Source organism: Columba livia, chromosome 8 (assembly GCF_036013475.1).
Source record: "Columba livia isolate bColLiv1 breed racing homer chromosome 8, bColLiv1.pat.W.v2, whole genome shotgun sequence".
NCBI lineage: Eukaryota > Metazoa > Chordata > Aves > Columbiformes > Columbidae > Columba > Columba livia.
Window position 1 is genome coordinate 21,887,871 of NC_088609.1, and position 15,374 is coordinate 21,903,244.

The 15,374-nt window shown below is 37.8% G+C and overlaps 1 protein-coding gene across 4 annotated transcripts in view; it reads right to left on the reverse strand.

The window, feature by feature from the left end:
* LOC102093474 (uncharacterized oxidoreductase ZK1290.5) overlaps positions 1–15,374 on the reverse strand; it is a 51,680-nt gene that overhangs the window by 9,619 nt on the left and 26,687 nt on the right. For all 4 annotated transcript variants that reach the window (XR_010474352.1, XM_065072499.1, XM_065072500.1 and 1 more), the window contains exons 4-6: positions 7,896–7,987; positions 1,942–2,124; positions 1,347–1,406 (exon numbers count right to left, since the gene is read on the reverse strand). Coding sequence is in view for 3 of the 4 variants with exons in the window: in XM_065072499.1 (XP_064928571.1) it covers positions 1,347–1,406; positions 1,942–2,124; positions 7,896–7,987 (335 nt within the window). In the remaining variant the exon portion in view is untranslated. The remainder of the gene's footprint in view (positions 1–1,346; positions 1,407–1,941; positions 2,125–7,895; positions 7,988–15,374) is intronic.

The following is a 15,374-nucleotide window of genomic DNA, read 5'->3' on the forward strand; positions in this document are numbered from 1 at the left end:
TTTGAAATCTAAACCAGGGACCAGTCACAGAACCAGAAAATTATATTATATTATATTATTTATAATTTTATTTTAAGGGCTTAATGATGTCCATGCTTTCACCAGCTTGACTAGAGGTGGTAGAGACTCAGGCCAACACAGTGGTGTGGAGGAAAAAATAAAAAGAGAGATGTGATAACCAACATCAGATAACTGCACGAGTTCTCCCCTCTTCCTCTCCATCCTAAGTGATTTAATTTTTGCTGCAATGCATTCCCTCAGTTGTGGGGGATGGCATGCAGTAAACTCTGTAAAAATAAAATTAATCTGGAATAAAATTAATCTGGATTTAAAATATCATTGGGGAAAATAAAATAAAATACCGAATAAGGAAAGATTTTTAACCTGGTTTTGTTCTCTGATCTGGTTCACCAAACAGCACCATGAACAGCTGTGCTTGTACCATAGCAGACAGTGTGCATGTCAGAATAAACAGTCGAGGCAGGAACTATTACACCTAAACAGGCATAGCCACCAGGAGAAATCCTCATTACATGTACATGGATTTACACTGACACACACAGAGTGATTTAACTAGCAGACAGAAGTTTCCTATCTTCTTGTGAAGTTTCTTCCTGATTTGCCAAACAGTCCATATCCTACGATATTTTTGGAAGTAACAATAAAGTTGTTGTGGTTTCTCCTCCCCTCCCCCAAAGAAAGCACACTTTCAGATTAGAGAAATTGAGGGAAAAACGAAGTAAGGAATTAAAAACACCAGGTATGAAAAGAAAATGTTAAAAGGGTGGGGAGAATCGTGCTGCCCATCCTCATTTGTTCCCTGCTTTTCTTTGTCCACCCCCTTCATGCTGGGACTTTCTCTGCAAGTTGAGCAGAAGGAAGAAGGTGGGGAAGAGTCAGCTCTGGCAGGACGGTGATTTCCGTAGGTCTGTAGCTGGGATGTCCCCCAGAGAGTTTTACAGCTTTCACACGGTGTAACGCATAGCATACAAACTCCTTCCATTTGGCCTATGTGCCCATCATGAAAAGGACCTAACCAGAACCACATTAGAATGTTCTACAATCAGCCAAGTAATAAATGAAAATATTAATAAGAAAAATCAACTATAAAAGGTCTTTCTATGGATATATTTTTTGAACACAGTGATTAGCTCTCCAGTTGATTTCTGACATTTGTGAATTACAGTTTTCTACTATATTGTAGTAATTTTATGGTAACATTATAGGCCAATTATAACTGAGTTGTACCAGTATAAAACTGGTATAGGAAAACAGACAGGCAAACCGAAGTATTAAAAACAGTAATTCAGATGTTAGTCGGACTTGAGCGCATAACCAAATATTACCTTGCAGTTTTCCTGTATCCTTTCTGCTTTTGTGGACTTTGGAATAGTGACAATGCCATTCTGAAAAACATAATGCTTTTCATCATTAAAATGTCCATAGTTTCAAAGAAAATAATCTCTCTTCAAAACATTTCAAGACATTCCTCATGTCTTCTGAGGTTTTAATTTCATTTTTTCAGGACAATGACATTTCTATATGCAGCTCTAAGTGCAGTCATATACACTGCATTAAATTCCACCATAGATTATGTGGTTTATATCAACTTTATACACTATTTTACTGCTTAGTACTTCATGTTGAGCAACAGAAATGGAATGATGCCCCATACTGGTTGTAACATTTAGCTTAAAAACGCCTCGTTTATTGGTGGTTCTTTTTATTCTCTACAATCAGACTATTTGCATATTTAAAATACTGCCACACTTTTTGTACTACATTCCAAATTTCCAGTACAGCAAAGTTAGTTCATGAGATATCAACAAATGGAAGGCAAAAGTACTTTCTGTATAAATTCTGGTGTGATGCACACAACCCAAACTATTTGCATTTTTGTCCTGAGAGAGAAGATGAATTTTTATTACCACCCTCCATTACCTGTATACTCCAGCGTATGCAAATCTGTGCTGGAGTTCTGCCATATTTCTTTGCCAGCTGAATGATACTGGGATGGGTGAGTGCTTCCCCTTTGGCTAAAGGACAGTAGCCTTCAAAAACAATATCTCTGCTTCTGCAATAATCAACCAGCTCCTGAGGTCTTTGGAAAGGGTGGTATTCAACCTTAGATAAATAGAAATAAACTTTTAGTAAAAACCTGGAGAGTACATTTAGTAGAAAACATCATTGATAAATGAAAAGATTTTTTTCTCTCTTGTTTTAAAAGTACACCATGAGTGAAATCACTGCTCCTGGGAGACAGATGTAAGTTACCAGTTTTAGAAGACACGTGAAGGGTATTAATGCACAAGCATTTTGCCATTAATTGGCACAATAGTTTACTATGCATTTTAGGCTTCTCCCAGAAGTAAGGTGCATAGAGCAGTTGTCTGCCCTACCTGCAGTTGGTCTTGCACTCTTGTTCTGCTCTGTGTTTGAGAAATACACACAAATGCATAGTAGAAGTCATCATCAGGTCGTTTTGATTGAGACTGCCTTCTCTTCTCTAAACCTACTTCCTTTCCTGTTTCTTTGTGAATGATCTTTGAGCTGCACAGGGAAGGGGAGGTTTGCAAGAGACCAGCCAGAACAATTTGCTTAGGATGAGGGCCTGACCTCGGAAGCAAAGCCTGTTGGCATGGATCGTGCAAGGAAAATCCTGTGTTCTGTGTGTGATGTCACCGACAGCTAATGCAGGGAAGCATTCCCGCTGTGGAATGGCATGTGAAGGAGACCCTTAGTAGGAAGGAAGATCACAAATTGCCAAGAATCAGTTAAAAGAGGAACAGTAACAAGCTGCAAAGACATAGTTTTTGGAAGCAAAAAGAAAACAGACATGATTGGAAAGTAAGGATCTCAGAAGAGCCACGTATTCTGGCATGTAGCAAAGGCCAAAAGAGAACCTCCGTGACATTCCTGACTATGTTATTATTTAAATAAGTATTTCATAGTTTATACATTGTAAGAAGCATACCTTCCTCTGCATTCAGATGAAAATGGATAGTGTTTTCTTTTATAAAAGACATGTGATATATTTTTTGACTGGCCGTTACCACTCTCCCAGTGATCTAACTCTTGTGCATTTATAGAAAAATATTCTTCTGAACAATTACCTCAACACATGGAATCTGGAAAATTTCTTCTGCCACAAAGAGGACAAATGAACATTTCCTGTTTCTCATCTTTAGTACATGTTGTCTTTGCAGACAACAATAGCCGGGAACAATAAGCTGGCAGCCGTTCAATATGCACTAAGAAAAAACTGTGCCCCTCGAAGGCTGGGCTGAGTCAGCCTAAAGCTGCTATGATCTAAATTACTAGGTGGACTCGGGAACAAGGTTCAAGCAGCAGACACATCCCTGTCTTCAACCTTTGATGTTTCTTGACCTTTGAGTAGCCTTTTTATTCCATGTTTATATGTGTAAGACCAGTGTTTAGGTCATACAGTTATTCATTCGTTTGCACCTGAGCTGACTAGAAAATATTCTCATTGTTTTTACACAAAATTGCGAGGAAAAAAAGAAAGAGCAAGCAGGGTGTATTACTCAATTATTACAATAGTAATAAGCCATTCTAATAGACATTCTTTACACTAAGTGCAACAAATAAGATAGCCCGGAAAATATTAAATAAAGAATGATGTGTTTAGGATCACATGCTGAGAAATCTGTGGTACTCTATGGCATCAGGTGACTTATTCAGTATTTATTACTAATATAACTGCAAGCAGAATTTACCTGCTGGTCTAGTAGGATTTCTAGGCAGCACAGTTCCAGGTTACACCAGAAATATTTTAAGCAAGAACAGTGTGCTGAGATGTCACCTGCCTGCTTTACAAGCAGAATACACAGCAACAACTGCTTCCTACCTGGGAAGATTATACTTCGTGCTTTTCACTGAATCAAGAGACTCCCAAATTTTGTGAAGAGAATTTTGGCACGTGCAGTTCTGTGTTGGCAGCAGCAAGCATTTTTCTGCTTAAATATATTGCTAAAATAATCAAATGCATAAAATAAATAAAATAAGCACTTTTTAATTTATTTTTCTTGCGAAAACCTTCTGGAAGGTTCCAGCAGCACCTGAATACAAGAGACTAGCATCCTGAGCTAGAATAGGCAGAGGGTCAGTGGCCAGCACGTGCTTCCCCTCCAAATAACAATTCCTGCTTCCTGGCTTGCCCCACCCTTGCTATTTTAGTCACCAAACTCTTCTCAGGCGAGGGCTGTCCGTCATATGGTGGTAGATGAAGATCTTGATCTTTTCTGGCACTCTCCCCTTAGTGATTTGTGTGTAAAACCTGGCATTTGTCTAATAAAACAGTTTGAAGTTGACATTACAGAACTCGTGACAGTTGCTGCTTGGTCAGTCACAGAGAACTCCAAGTAAGGTGCTGGTTTTATGACAGTCATAGCACAATGGCGAGAAGTCGAGCCTCATAACAACCCTGACACACCGTCGTAGAAAACCACGCCTTGGATGATGGTATATGAAAGCTTCACTCTTTCCAGCCTGCTGTGGGTTCTCTTCCCCTGGTGAGATTTCCCTGCATCTGGACTTCAGCCACTTTCTCAGTGGGAATGCATGGTCTTAAAATTAGTTCTCTTTATAAAACTGAAATATAAGCTTAGAAATGTTTTCTATATAGAGGAACAGTTCTGGGGAGTTTATGTACAAAAGGCTTGTTTACTAACGCCTTGAAATACTAAAATACATTTCTACCTTGTACAAATTTACATAGTAGAGCTCAATATTAATGGCAATATTAACAACATCACTAAATCTCCCTGCAGTCATTATACAGTAATTCACACTTGTATAAAAGCAGATAAAGTAATGACGAGCTTTCCTACGTGGAATTCGGGGAGGAACAGTTTATATTGGGTTTCAGTGTATAACTTCATTAAATGAAACATATATTTTAATTAAATTATTTTAAAATCCAGTCTTACTACTGCCGAGTCAACTACAAACGCTGCAATACAAACCTGTAACTTCTAGGTTGTAGGTTTCATTCTACACAGTGCTAGAACAAAATATTTGTCATCATTTTACACAGTGTTTAACAGTATTTTTAATAGTAGACTGTTATTTCAGAAGATGCTTACTTAGTACCAAATACCTGAAGAATCCTACATTCTTGAAAAGACAGGCCTTTCCAGCTTCTTTAAAAGCCATGATGATATTGTTTTTTACAGGAACCGAGAGGCAGGTCTTACAACTTGGTTTTTAGAACAGCAGCATTGCTTACTACTCGGTTTGCAAATGCTAATAAAGAACCTCTTTTCCCTTGCCATCCTACTTCCTCCTTTTCACAGAAAAAAAAAAAAACCTTTCAATTTTAACATCATAGGAACTGTTGGAATTGTAACAACACCCTAACTTCTTTATGCAAATTTAACACAGAAAAGAGGGAAGTGATTTTCCTTCACTTGTTTTTTAAATATTTAGTCTTTGTATACGATTATTATTTGCAAATGTTTTCTATTTAGAAATAAGTTCATTGAAAGAGTATATTATTTTATGCATAAACATAGCAAAGATCTTTTGTATTATACATTCTAGACAGTGAAATAAGAATTCAGTATAGCACTTCCATTCCCAATTTAAATTTAGGAATTCGTTAGTTATTTCAGACTCAGCAACTCTCCAACACTAAGCAAGAAACAGAATAAATACTCTTTTGAGGATAACCTGAACTATCATTCTTAAGATTCCAGTAACTGTAAAAAAGTGTAAATTATAACAAAACTGTTCAAAGTGGAGGAGTCTGCAGTGGCGTGCTTTTTTGTTCTTAATTTGGAACAATGCTGTGCATGACCTTAACAAAGTGACTATGGGAATACAGCAGGGGCACCCTCCATCCCCATTCCCAGTATCGCTACCATCTCAACTTCTTGTCTCTTTTTCAGCCACAGAAGGAGAGGCCATCAAATAGTATCAACTTTTCCCCATTAACACTACTGACACAGTAAGACTGGTAACATTTTGACATTGTAGATAGGAGGAAATTTCAAAACAAATCCAAGATTACATTTCTTTTTTCTTTGCAGTGATTTAGTAGGACACTGAAAGGCTATTCTCATTTAACAGACAGTGCCAACTTAGGCCAAATGCCAGTAAGACTTTGAAGATGTATATTTCTGAAAAGGAGACACAATTGAACCTTGGCAAACTCAACAATTCTTAGTCATCAAGCTGCTCATTTTAAGACATATTTCAATGGCTTATTTTGAATAATTGAATTTAAATATTTTATATGGTTTCATGTTAACATTACTCATAACTGCCCTTTAGTAACCTTTAGTCTAGTGTACAGCAAAAATCACACATGTTCAGTTCTCGCAGTCACATTCTGAGCAACCTTTTTGTGGCTGTTTATGACATTAAACCATAAAGAGCTGCCAGAAATCCTCCCCACCCGCACAGAGGGGAAAAGCACATGCCTGCACTCCAGCCATTCCCGTTCCCAGCTCTGTGTTAGCACGAGCACACTCACTGGCAGGAGGAGGTAGGAACTGGAACATGAACTTCCAGCACTGCTGTGGGCAGAAAACTGCAACAGGGGAAGAGTTGTCAGCGTCCTGGAAGCCTGCCGGTGCGTAAGGGCCATTTTTTATCTGCCTGGCTCAGCAAACCCATTTTGCCTGGGCTCTCATAGTACCTTCCTAAATGTGAAGTTTACTGACTGTAACGTGATCTTGAAATATGAATATGAAATAAAGGAAGAGCAAGGTAAACAGTACCCTTGCATGGATGTATAATCACCTGAGGCTTTCAGTGTCACTTAGAGGAATGACAGAGTATTTGAACACCGGCTCTCCAAAACTTTGTTCACTCTAGAGATGCTCAATGTTCAGTGGGCCTTGAATTTTATTTCTAAACTGTTTTATCATCAAAACCTGGCACATGGACCATTTGTTTGTGCCTTAAAGCCAGCCACAAACAAGTAGCCTGGGGGAAACTGGGGAAAATGCACCAGTACAGGTTAGGGGTTGACCTGCTAGAAAGCAGCACTGTACAGAAGGATCTGAGAGTCCTGGTCAACAACAGGTTGACCATGAGTCAGCAATGTGCCCTTGTGGCCAAGAAGGCCAACAGTATCCTGCGGTGCATTAGGAAAAGTGTGACCAGCAGGTTGAGAGAGGTTCTCTTCCCCCTCTACCCTCTCCTGGTGAGGCCGCATCTGGAATACTGCATCCAGTTCTGGGCTCCCCAGTTTAAGGACAAGGAATTACTGGAAGGAGTCCAGCGGTGGGCTACGAAGATTGTTAGGAAGCATCTTTCTTATAAGGAAAGACTGAGAGAGCTGGGTCTGTTCAGCCCGGAGAAGGCTGAGAGGGGATCTTATCAAGGTTTATAAATACCTCAAGGGTGGGTGTCAAGAGGATGGGACCAGACTCCTTTCAGTGGTGCCCAATGACACGATGAGGGGCAACAGGCACAGACTGAAGCACAGAAGGCTCCACCTCAATATAGCAAGAAACTTCTTTACTTGAGGGTGGCAGAGCACTGGAACAGGCTGCCCAGAGAGGTTGTGGAGTCTCCTTCTCTACAGACATTCAAACCCCGCCTGGACACATTCCTGTGTGATCTGCTCTGGGTGAACCTGCTTTGGTAGGTGGGTTGGACTAGATGATCTCCAGAGGTCCCTTCCAACCCCAACCATTCTGTGATTCTGGGAAAAGAAAGGAAGAAGGACTTCTCCCCCACCCTCACTTCAGGTCATCTTCCTGCATGGCTTTCAATATGTATATAGAAATGAAAGAGAAGAAATTGCATGACTATGGCTAGTTTGGGTGTACTCTTTCAGGCATAGGGGTGGAAGGAAATTATTAACCAAAAAAACCAAAGCAAAAACCCAAACCCAGATACTTTAAATATATTTATCCACTCACCTGATTGACATGTGGAGTAATCACACAGTCTTCCTTTAGTTGCTCAAGATGACTGATAAGAAAGTTGCTTACACCAATTGATCTACACAAACCTAATGAGCAACAGAACAAAAAAAAAAAAGTTTGGGGACAATGCTAAGTATTTGGGAGGATGATTTGAAAAAAATACCACTTTCAAGAGACAAAATGGTTGTATGCATCATTTCTGTATAGCAAAATACTGCAAGGAAACAGAAAAGCAGCACTGAAATCTAGTTTGACAATATTATCTGAAAGCATGGTTCTGTCACAGTCACACTAGGAAATAATTTTATAATCTAAACACACTGGAAACTCCCCAGTGTATAAAAAGTCCAGGCTAAATTCTGGGAAAGGCTAATGTAGTATAAGCAAAGAACAATTGGACTCCACCAGAATGAAAAGAAGGAAATGGTGTTCTGAGCAGCCTGCCAAAGCTAAAGAAAAGTGGAACATTTGCTGAAGACTAATAAGGTGTGAGCAATACAACACAAGGACAAGCAGCCCAAATGAACTATGTAGCACTGCTTATATTTCTATTAGGTCATTATGAGATGTTGGGTAAATACTCAGTATAAAAACTTCAACCAAGTGAGCAGTATCTAACAAGAACCAAGACGCTTAAAAACGCAGCCAGATTTCTCAGCTCCTGTTGACATGCAAATAAAGTTAAATGGCAGAAGGGTGACAGGAAGGTTATTTTTTAAAATAAGCCTTACATGTGCATACATGTGTATAAATTAAGTGCTGACAGTCCTGAAATCAGATGTCTGTCTTCAAACCTCAGATACGATAAGGCATAACTCCCAACACTGGCCTGTCAACCACACCTCAGCCCTGACTCATCTCTGATAGTTTGGTCCTTGTTCCCTGCTAAACACAGTTAACAGGGAAACCAACTGTGGTCAGGCCAGTGGTGGTCTCCACATGCTGAGCGTTCTTTTTTATATACGTGCAGACAAATATCTACAGGGAAAAAAAAAAAAAAGGAATTAAGCCAAAAGTTATACTGTTATGTTTTCAGAAAAAAAAGAAGTAATTGGGCAATTTCAGCCATTTGATGCCAAAAGAATGATTTCTGGACTGAAATTTCCATCATTCCACAGTGAGAATCGCCACTTTATTGAGGTCAGCAGGGAACTATATGGACCTGCCTTGATTTGAAGCTGGAATATAGAGACATAAAAAGCACTTATTAAATGCAACTGAGAAATGTGAATACATTAAAAGGAAGAATTTCACTTGAAGTGAAAGCTAATTAACGTGTTGGAGAAAAATGTACTAACCAAGTAGTTATTCCTAGAATGTTTTATGTATTAAACAAATAACTCACAAGTAGACTATAAATTGGAATATAAAAATATGAGCTATAAAATTACAAAGTATCTTGAATTTACAGGTTAGATTTATCTGGAAAAAAACATATTAAATTTTTGTAGTTTCCTATGAAAATATGCAAGTGAAGTTACAGGTTTTGCTAATTATTTTAAGCAGATTGCTAAAGCCCTAAAAAAAAAGGTTTGCATTAGAAGAGCCACCAACCATATAAATATAGGCAACCTGACTGCTACGTTGCTTTCACTTATCTTAGCAGTACAAGCAGCTAAGCTGCACAGCAGCAAAACCTGTATACATGCTACCACTTTTTAATGTGGTTTCTTTTGTAAAATACAAAAAGGAGGAAAAAATACATGAGGAACTAAAATGCTTGACAGCTTCCCCTTACAGAATTTATCAATGTTGAAGATGTATAACATAATTAGGTTATAACCTGCACTATAGCGATTTGCATAATTGGTAGGTAATCTGCCAGAAGGAGCAAAACCCGAGCATTTGACTTCTGCTGACAAACAACCCTGAAGTGTCAACACTAATCAATCATTATGCCAAAGAAGTTAGAAAAACACTTGCAGTTTTAACACAATGGTGAACCAAAATATTACATTCGAAAACAAAAACCATGCTGTTATTGCTCTTGAAGAATAAAGCTTTTATTTCAGGCCGAAATAAAACTCAATCACAGATATGAAAGATGAAAGGGCTTATGAAACTTGCCAGTTTCCACAGAAAGTTTCCATTTTTCCCCCCTCCAGTGTACTCCAAGATGTTTTGCTTCTAGAATACTTGTCATAGACTTTGAAGTCTGTTCCATAGTCTCATTGCGTTCACTGATACGAAGTTTTTAGTTAGATTTCTCATCAAGAAATTTCAGGTCAGTTACGTTTTGTCTTAAAAGTGATCTGAGTTGCTCCCACTAAAATCAGCTTTATAGCATTCCTGTGTTTAGCGTGCTGTTGAACATAGAAAACTAGATTCAAAATTGCCAAGAAAGTAAACATTTTCCCAAGCAACGGAGAAACAATAATTAGAATTTCAATGTTTTTGTGGAACCAGCATTTTCTTAAAACTTTTTTTTAAGGGAATACAATTAAAATATTTTCATTAAATCCACATATTTAGTTTTGGTAAAGTTAGAAGACTTTGTTTCAACCCCACTGTTTTGTTTTTAGTTACAGTCTAACTCAAGAAAGTTTAAGTGTTTTGACTTTTGTGTTAAATTACAATATAAAATACAATAAATATGAAAACAATTGTACAGTCTGACTGTATTAAAAACCTTATTTCAATGCATGGTGGAAACATGAATTCAAAACACTGGAATTTCCTGAAAAATAGAGAGTTTAAATTTCAACGAACAATCGATGAATTCTACTCTAGAGAATTGTGACCATCTGCTTGATGGAGTATTAACACAGTTGCTCTCCATTTTCCAAATCTGGGAAAGACTGCCTTAAAGCAGGAGATTACACAGAATTACTTCCACATTTACATCTGCTGGATTAATTCCTAAGAGCGAAGAATTAGAAAATGATGGTGAAGAAAACGGTGGTCTGGTTAACTCCAGGGCCTTATCCAACAGACCAACACTTGCGACTATGTATATCAAATAAGATCCATGAAATGATCACATCAGTGGCAGAAATAAAAAAAAATTCACACCGAGAAACTTGCAGAAAAGGGTCCTGACTCATTGCCTTGAAACAACAGGGTGTGGGGGGCCACAGTTCTTTGTATTTCCTCTCTCCCGGAGCTCTGACAGAGGTAGGTTCCCGAAAGTCTGTGCCATGAGTCTCAAAACCACCAGAATGCTCTTGAAAAAAGGGGGGGAAAACTCCAACGTTTATTTTCAATTTAATACCTGTTTAGTGTGCTTTAAAGTCCCATTTCATAAAATTCAAGCACAACTCATGTCTTAGCTGTTGTGACAGCAGGTGGTTTTGAAGTCTATACTTCTTTTTACCTTAACCAATTTAACTAGTCCTGAAGCTCAGGCTCTCCAAGGTAAAAGTTGTAGTGTGCTACCTGCAATCCCCCTAGAAAGCACACTTTTAAAAAATTTTAAAATACATACTATTTTACTAGAAATGAAGTAACAACATAGTTAACACATTTGCATTTCTCAACCTAGAGACAAAATATAAGAAGAAAAAACTTAAAAGCTATTAATACTTCATAGTTAATATTAAAATGACATTTGAAGAGCATTATTTAATGACTGTATCCAATGTCTTAGCAATATGGAAGAAGTCCTTTTAATAAGCTCATATGTATCACCATAACCACAAAGAAATAATGTAAAAAATAGTTTTGTTTACTCATGTGAATACAGGACATTTTTGTCAAATCAGCAGTAACATTCCTGCCTCTGAAGTGTCACATTACACCACATGAGATGGAATTTATCTGCCTTAACATTTAATAGAAAAGTTAGATGTCTAAATTTGTACTGCCGTACTTACAAAGTTACAGAGCTTTGACTCGGGGAGAGAAAGCATCCTCCTTATCTGCTTGAGGAAATGGGTGGTTTGGCCCCTAGGAAGCAGATTTTGAGAAAGTGCTGGGTGCAATAAACAAAGAGTCTGCAATTCCCCATTAGCTCCCAGAGCTAACTGAGGCTTTGTCCTGCTCCTTGCAACCCTGACTTCACAGGCTTGAAGGAAAACTTGGCAATGATGCTTCTTTTATGCATGCTAAAAATTCACTGACCACAATGGTGGAATGTAAATTTGCATCCAGCTTTGAGAGACTAGCATGAAAATATATAGAAAATATATTGGCAAAATAATGGTTGATCATAATGGGAAAAATCTCAGTACCTTTCTCTTCCACAAAACCAACCAAACAAACAACTTGGCCTCTACCACACTCTACTACTCCTGGTTGCTGTGAAGCAATCCATCATGCTAATGGACTGGTTTGCAATATAGTTGTGTGTTAAGCTTAAAGCATTTTTATGGCAATCTAGAAAATTATTGTTTTTTTTTCCTTCTACTTAGTAAAATACCAAATTATACAAACTTTCATGGGCACTGTTAGTCTTGCAACGAAAAAGCGTAAATATACTGTCTTGGCACCACAATATTGTTTTAGTACAATAGCGAGCCTTATCTTTCTCTAGCACTACTGTGGACTTTTATCAAACTTTTAAATACTCTCTGGAATATCAAATGTACAAAGTTCAGTTCAAAAAGGGTTTTTTAAATTACAGAACTGGATACTGGATTTGTGGAGCCCATTTTCCTCCCCCGCCCTGCTGTTCTCCATGAGTCAGAGCAAGGGAGAATTCCCACGTCCTGTGAACAGTGCCCATTCTGTTATATCTTCTATTCAGGCTACAGAAAATAAACACAAATGGATCCACTTTTCACAAGAGGTCAACTGCAGTAACTGTATCTTTATTAAAGAAGGTTACACAGGTTGAAAAGGTCCACAGTCTCTGTGATATGCACGCTAAGAACTTCTCTGTGGGTAAATGGCATTACTCGCAGAAACCATACAAGATTTGATTTGAGCACAGCTCGCTAAATCAAAGCTGTAGGCTGAGTGTGCCCCGCATGCAGATTGCGAGCCAGAGCCTTGATAAATAAAGCAGATGGCTCTTAGACAGAACCAATAAGGTTCTGAACTTCTGAATCTATGCAATAACGCTTGTTCACATTTCACAGACTACAACACAGCCACCGAAAGGCTAAGTGTTCTGTCTAAGACACACAGAAGACTGCGGCAAAACTGAAAACAAAACAAAATCATGCTTCCTCCCCCAAAGGATTTATTTTTATCCTATTCATTACCACAGTATAATTGCTTATGTGCCTTAAAAATTACTTTCCTGCTTCTACAATGCCATGATTTATTACTCCTGCTACAAATCACCTGTGAACCATGACAAACTGTGAGGACAAGAGGAGAGGAGGCATGAGCAGAAGTCAAATTGTCAGCTTTGTGAAAACTCATTATAAACATTCAGTTTACACAACTGCTAGGTGGCTAATTAGACAGCGTAATGCAGCAATACCCTGTTTCCCTGAAAATAAGCCCTACAATGATTTTTCAGGATTTTTGAGGATGCTCAAAATATAAGCCATACTCAAAAAATAAGGCCTAGTTACAGTTCATAAAACAGCCAATTTAAATAGTGCCCAGGCAGCTCTACATGTAAAAAAGTAATAAGTTTTAGAGCAAAAATTCATATAAGACCCTATTGGGGAAACAGGGTACTAGCCTAATGAATTCTGTCTCTGACCCTGGCTGCTCACTCTCACTACTTCAGTGCAAAAGTATCTTAGTTACATTGTCATACCTTTTCCTTGAATTGACGTTACAAACCAGAGCAGATTAAAAATATTCCATCAAAAAGGCTGTTTGGTTGTTTTCAAAACTGAAATTCCCTTATACTCTTACAGATTTCCCCTTCTCTTACGCCAGTTTTAAACATGTAGAATCATACTGTGATACAGGTTTGAAAAAAGCTGAAAATACATTCTGCAGCTGCTCACAGTCGGGCAATCAAAACTGCAAAAGCAACATGGTACACAGACTCAATCCCACTATACCTTACGTCAATATTACCATCACATGCTATGTTGTGAAAATGCCATCAAAATTATCAGCAACTCAGCTAAAGGCTATTAGAAAATGTACCCTTCAAACTAACACTTGGAAAGTATTACAGAGGCCACATCGTCAGATGCTAAATAGTTTATCCTCCCTGTCACTATAATGGCAGAGTCTCCTGAACTGCCATACCTTTTAGATTTCTGTATCAGGGGGATAATGATTCCCAGCTGCTATGAGTGGGAACAACCTGACTGATGTCAATAAAGCAGTACTGATGGACAACAGGTAGGAGTCTAGGGCTTAAATCCAACATATGTAAAACTGAAAAATTGTGCCTTTTCCCCAAACCATGTACATTTTTTATTGAGATAAAAAGTTACTTTTGACAAGGACTTTACTTTGAAATGTATTTCAGCATTCCCTTCTTCCCAAGAGTTCTTGTGTTCACACTGGGACCATGAGGTACTTCTGTGTGGGTATACAAATGTGTACATTTGCTTAAAGTAAGCTAAGGGAAAAGATTTATCAACATTTTTGACAAAAAGGATTGCTAGTAAAAAAAGCACAAGCCATACACTGCAATAAATCATGAAACAAAGAAGTCTGAGGGCTTATTCTTCCACTTAGAATTACCCATGAAGTACTTAAAACTTAAGAAAAAAAGAGTAAAATATAGCAAATGAGGATAGACATGCAAGTTTAAATTTGTTCCCACTTTTATACTTGCACCAAAATGACATTCTATAGGAATTTCTTATTCTTAAATAAGATACTGCACATTATGAACACTTCTTTATGATCTTTAACATAAATATGTGTAGTATCTTTTTTTTTTTTGCATACGTCTTCAATTACTTTCTTATCTGATCAACAGGGTGTGGTGCAACCAACATCCTCACCAACTGCAACCACCTTCACCCATGAAAACACATCTCTGAACTGTGCTTCTGATAATAACAAGCCCATGAGACATCTTCATCTGTACGGAGAGAATACTATAGAAAATGCGAAAAAGATGTGTTACTAGAAAAATTAGTGACTTGCTTTTACTTATCAAAACTTTAGTGCAACTTACACGCATTCACAAAGGACTTCTGCCAAAATAAACGTTGAGACATTTTGTGGAGCTGTAACAAATGTTTGTGAATTATTCAACATTTGACAATATAAGCATAGATTTAAAGTAACTTTCAGTAGAATAAAAACAGAAAGTGTCATTTAGGAAAGGATGTACAAGAAATTTGTGCCCAGTGCACAAAAACTGCATTTGGTTTACTGAACCCTCACTCTTAAGAACTGACAGAAAATGGAGGAAGAAAATATGATGATTGAAGTGGTCTATGCACAAAGATAAAAAGGACAAGAATATTGTTAAGGTTGATTATGTTCTTCTCTCACTTGGAATTCAGCAAAACGTAACTTTTTCTAAGAACACAGTGACACCGTTTCAGTTACTGGGATAAACAATTTCTGTTACTTTATGGGAGCCTCTTCAAATCATACGTGAAGACTATTAAACTAATATGTTAACAGAATAATTGTATTTATTTTGAAGAGCATTTA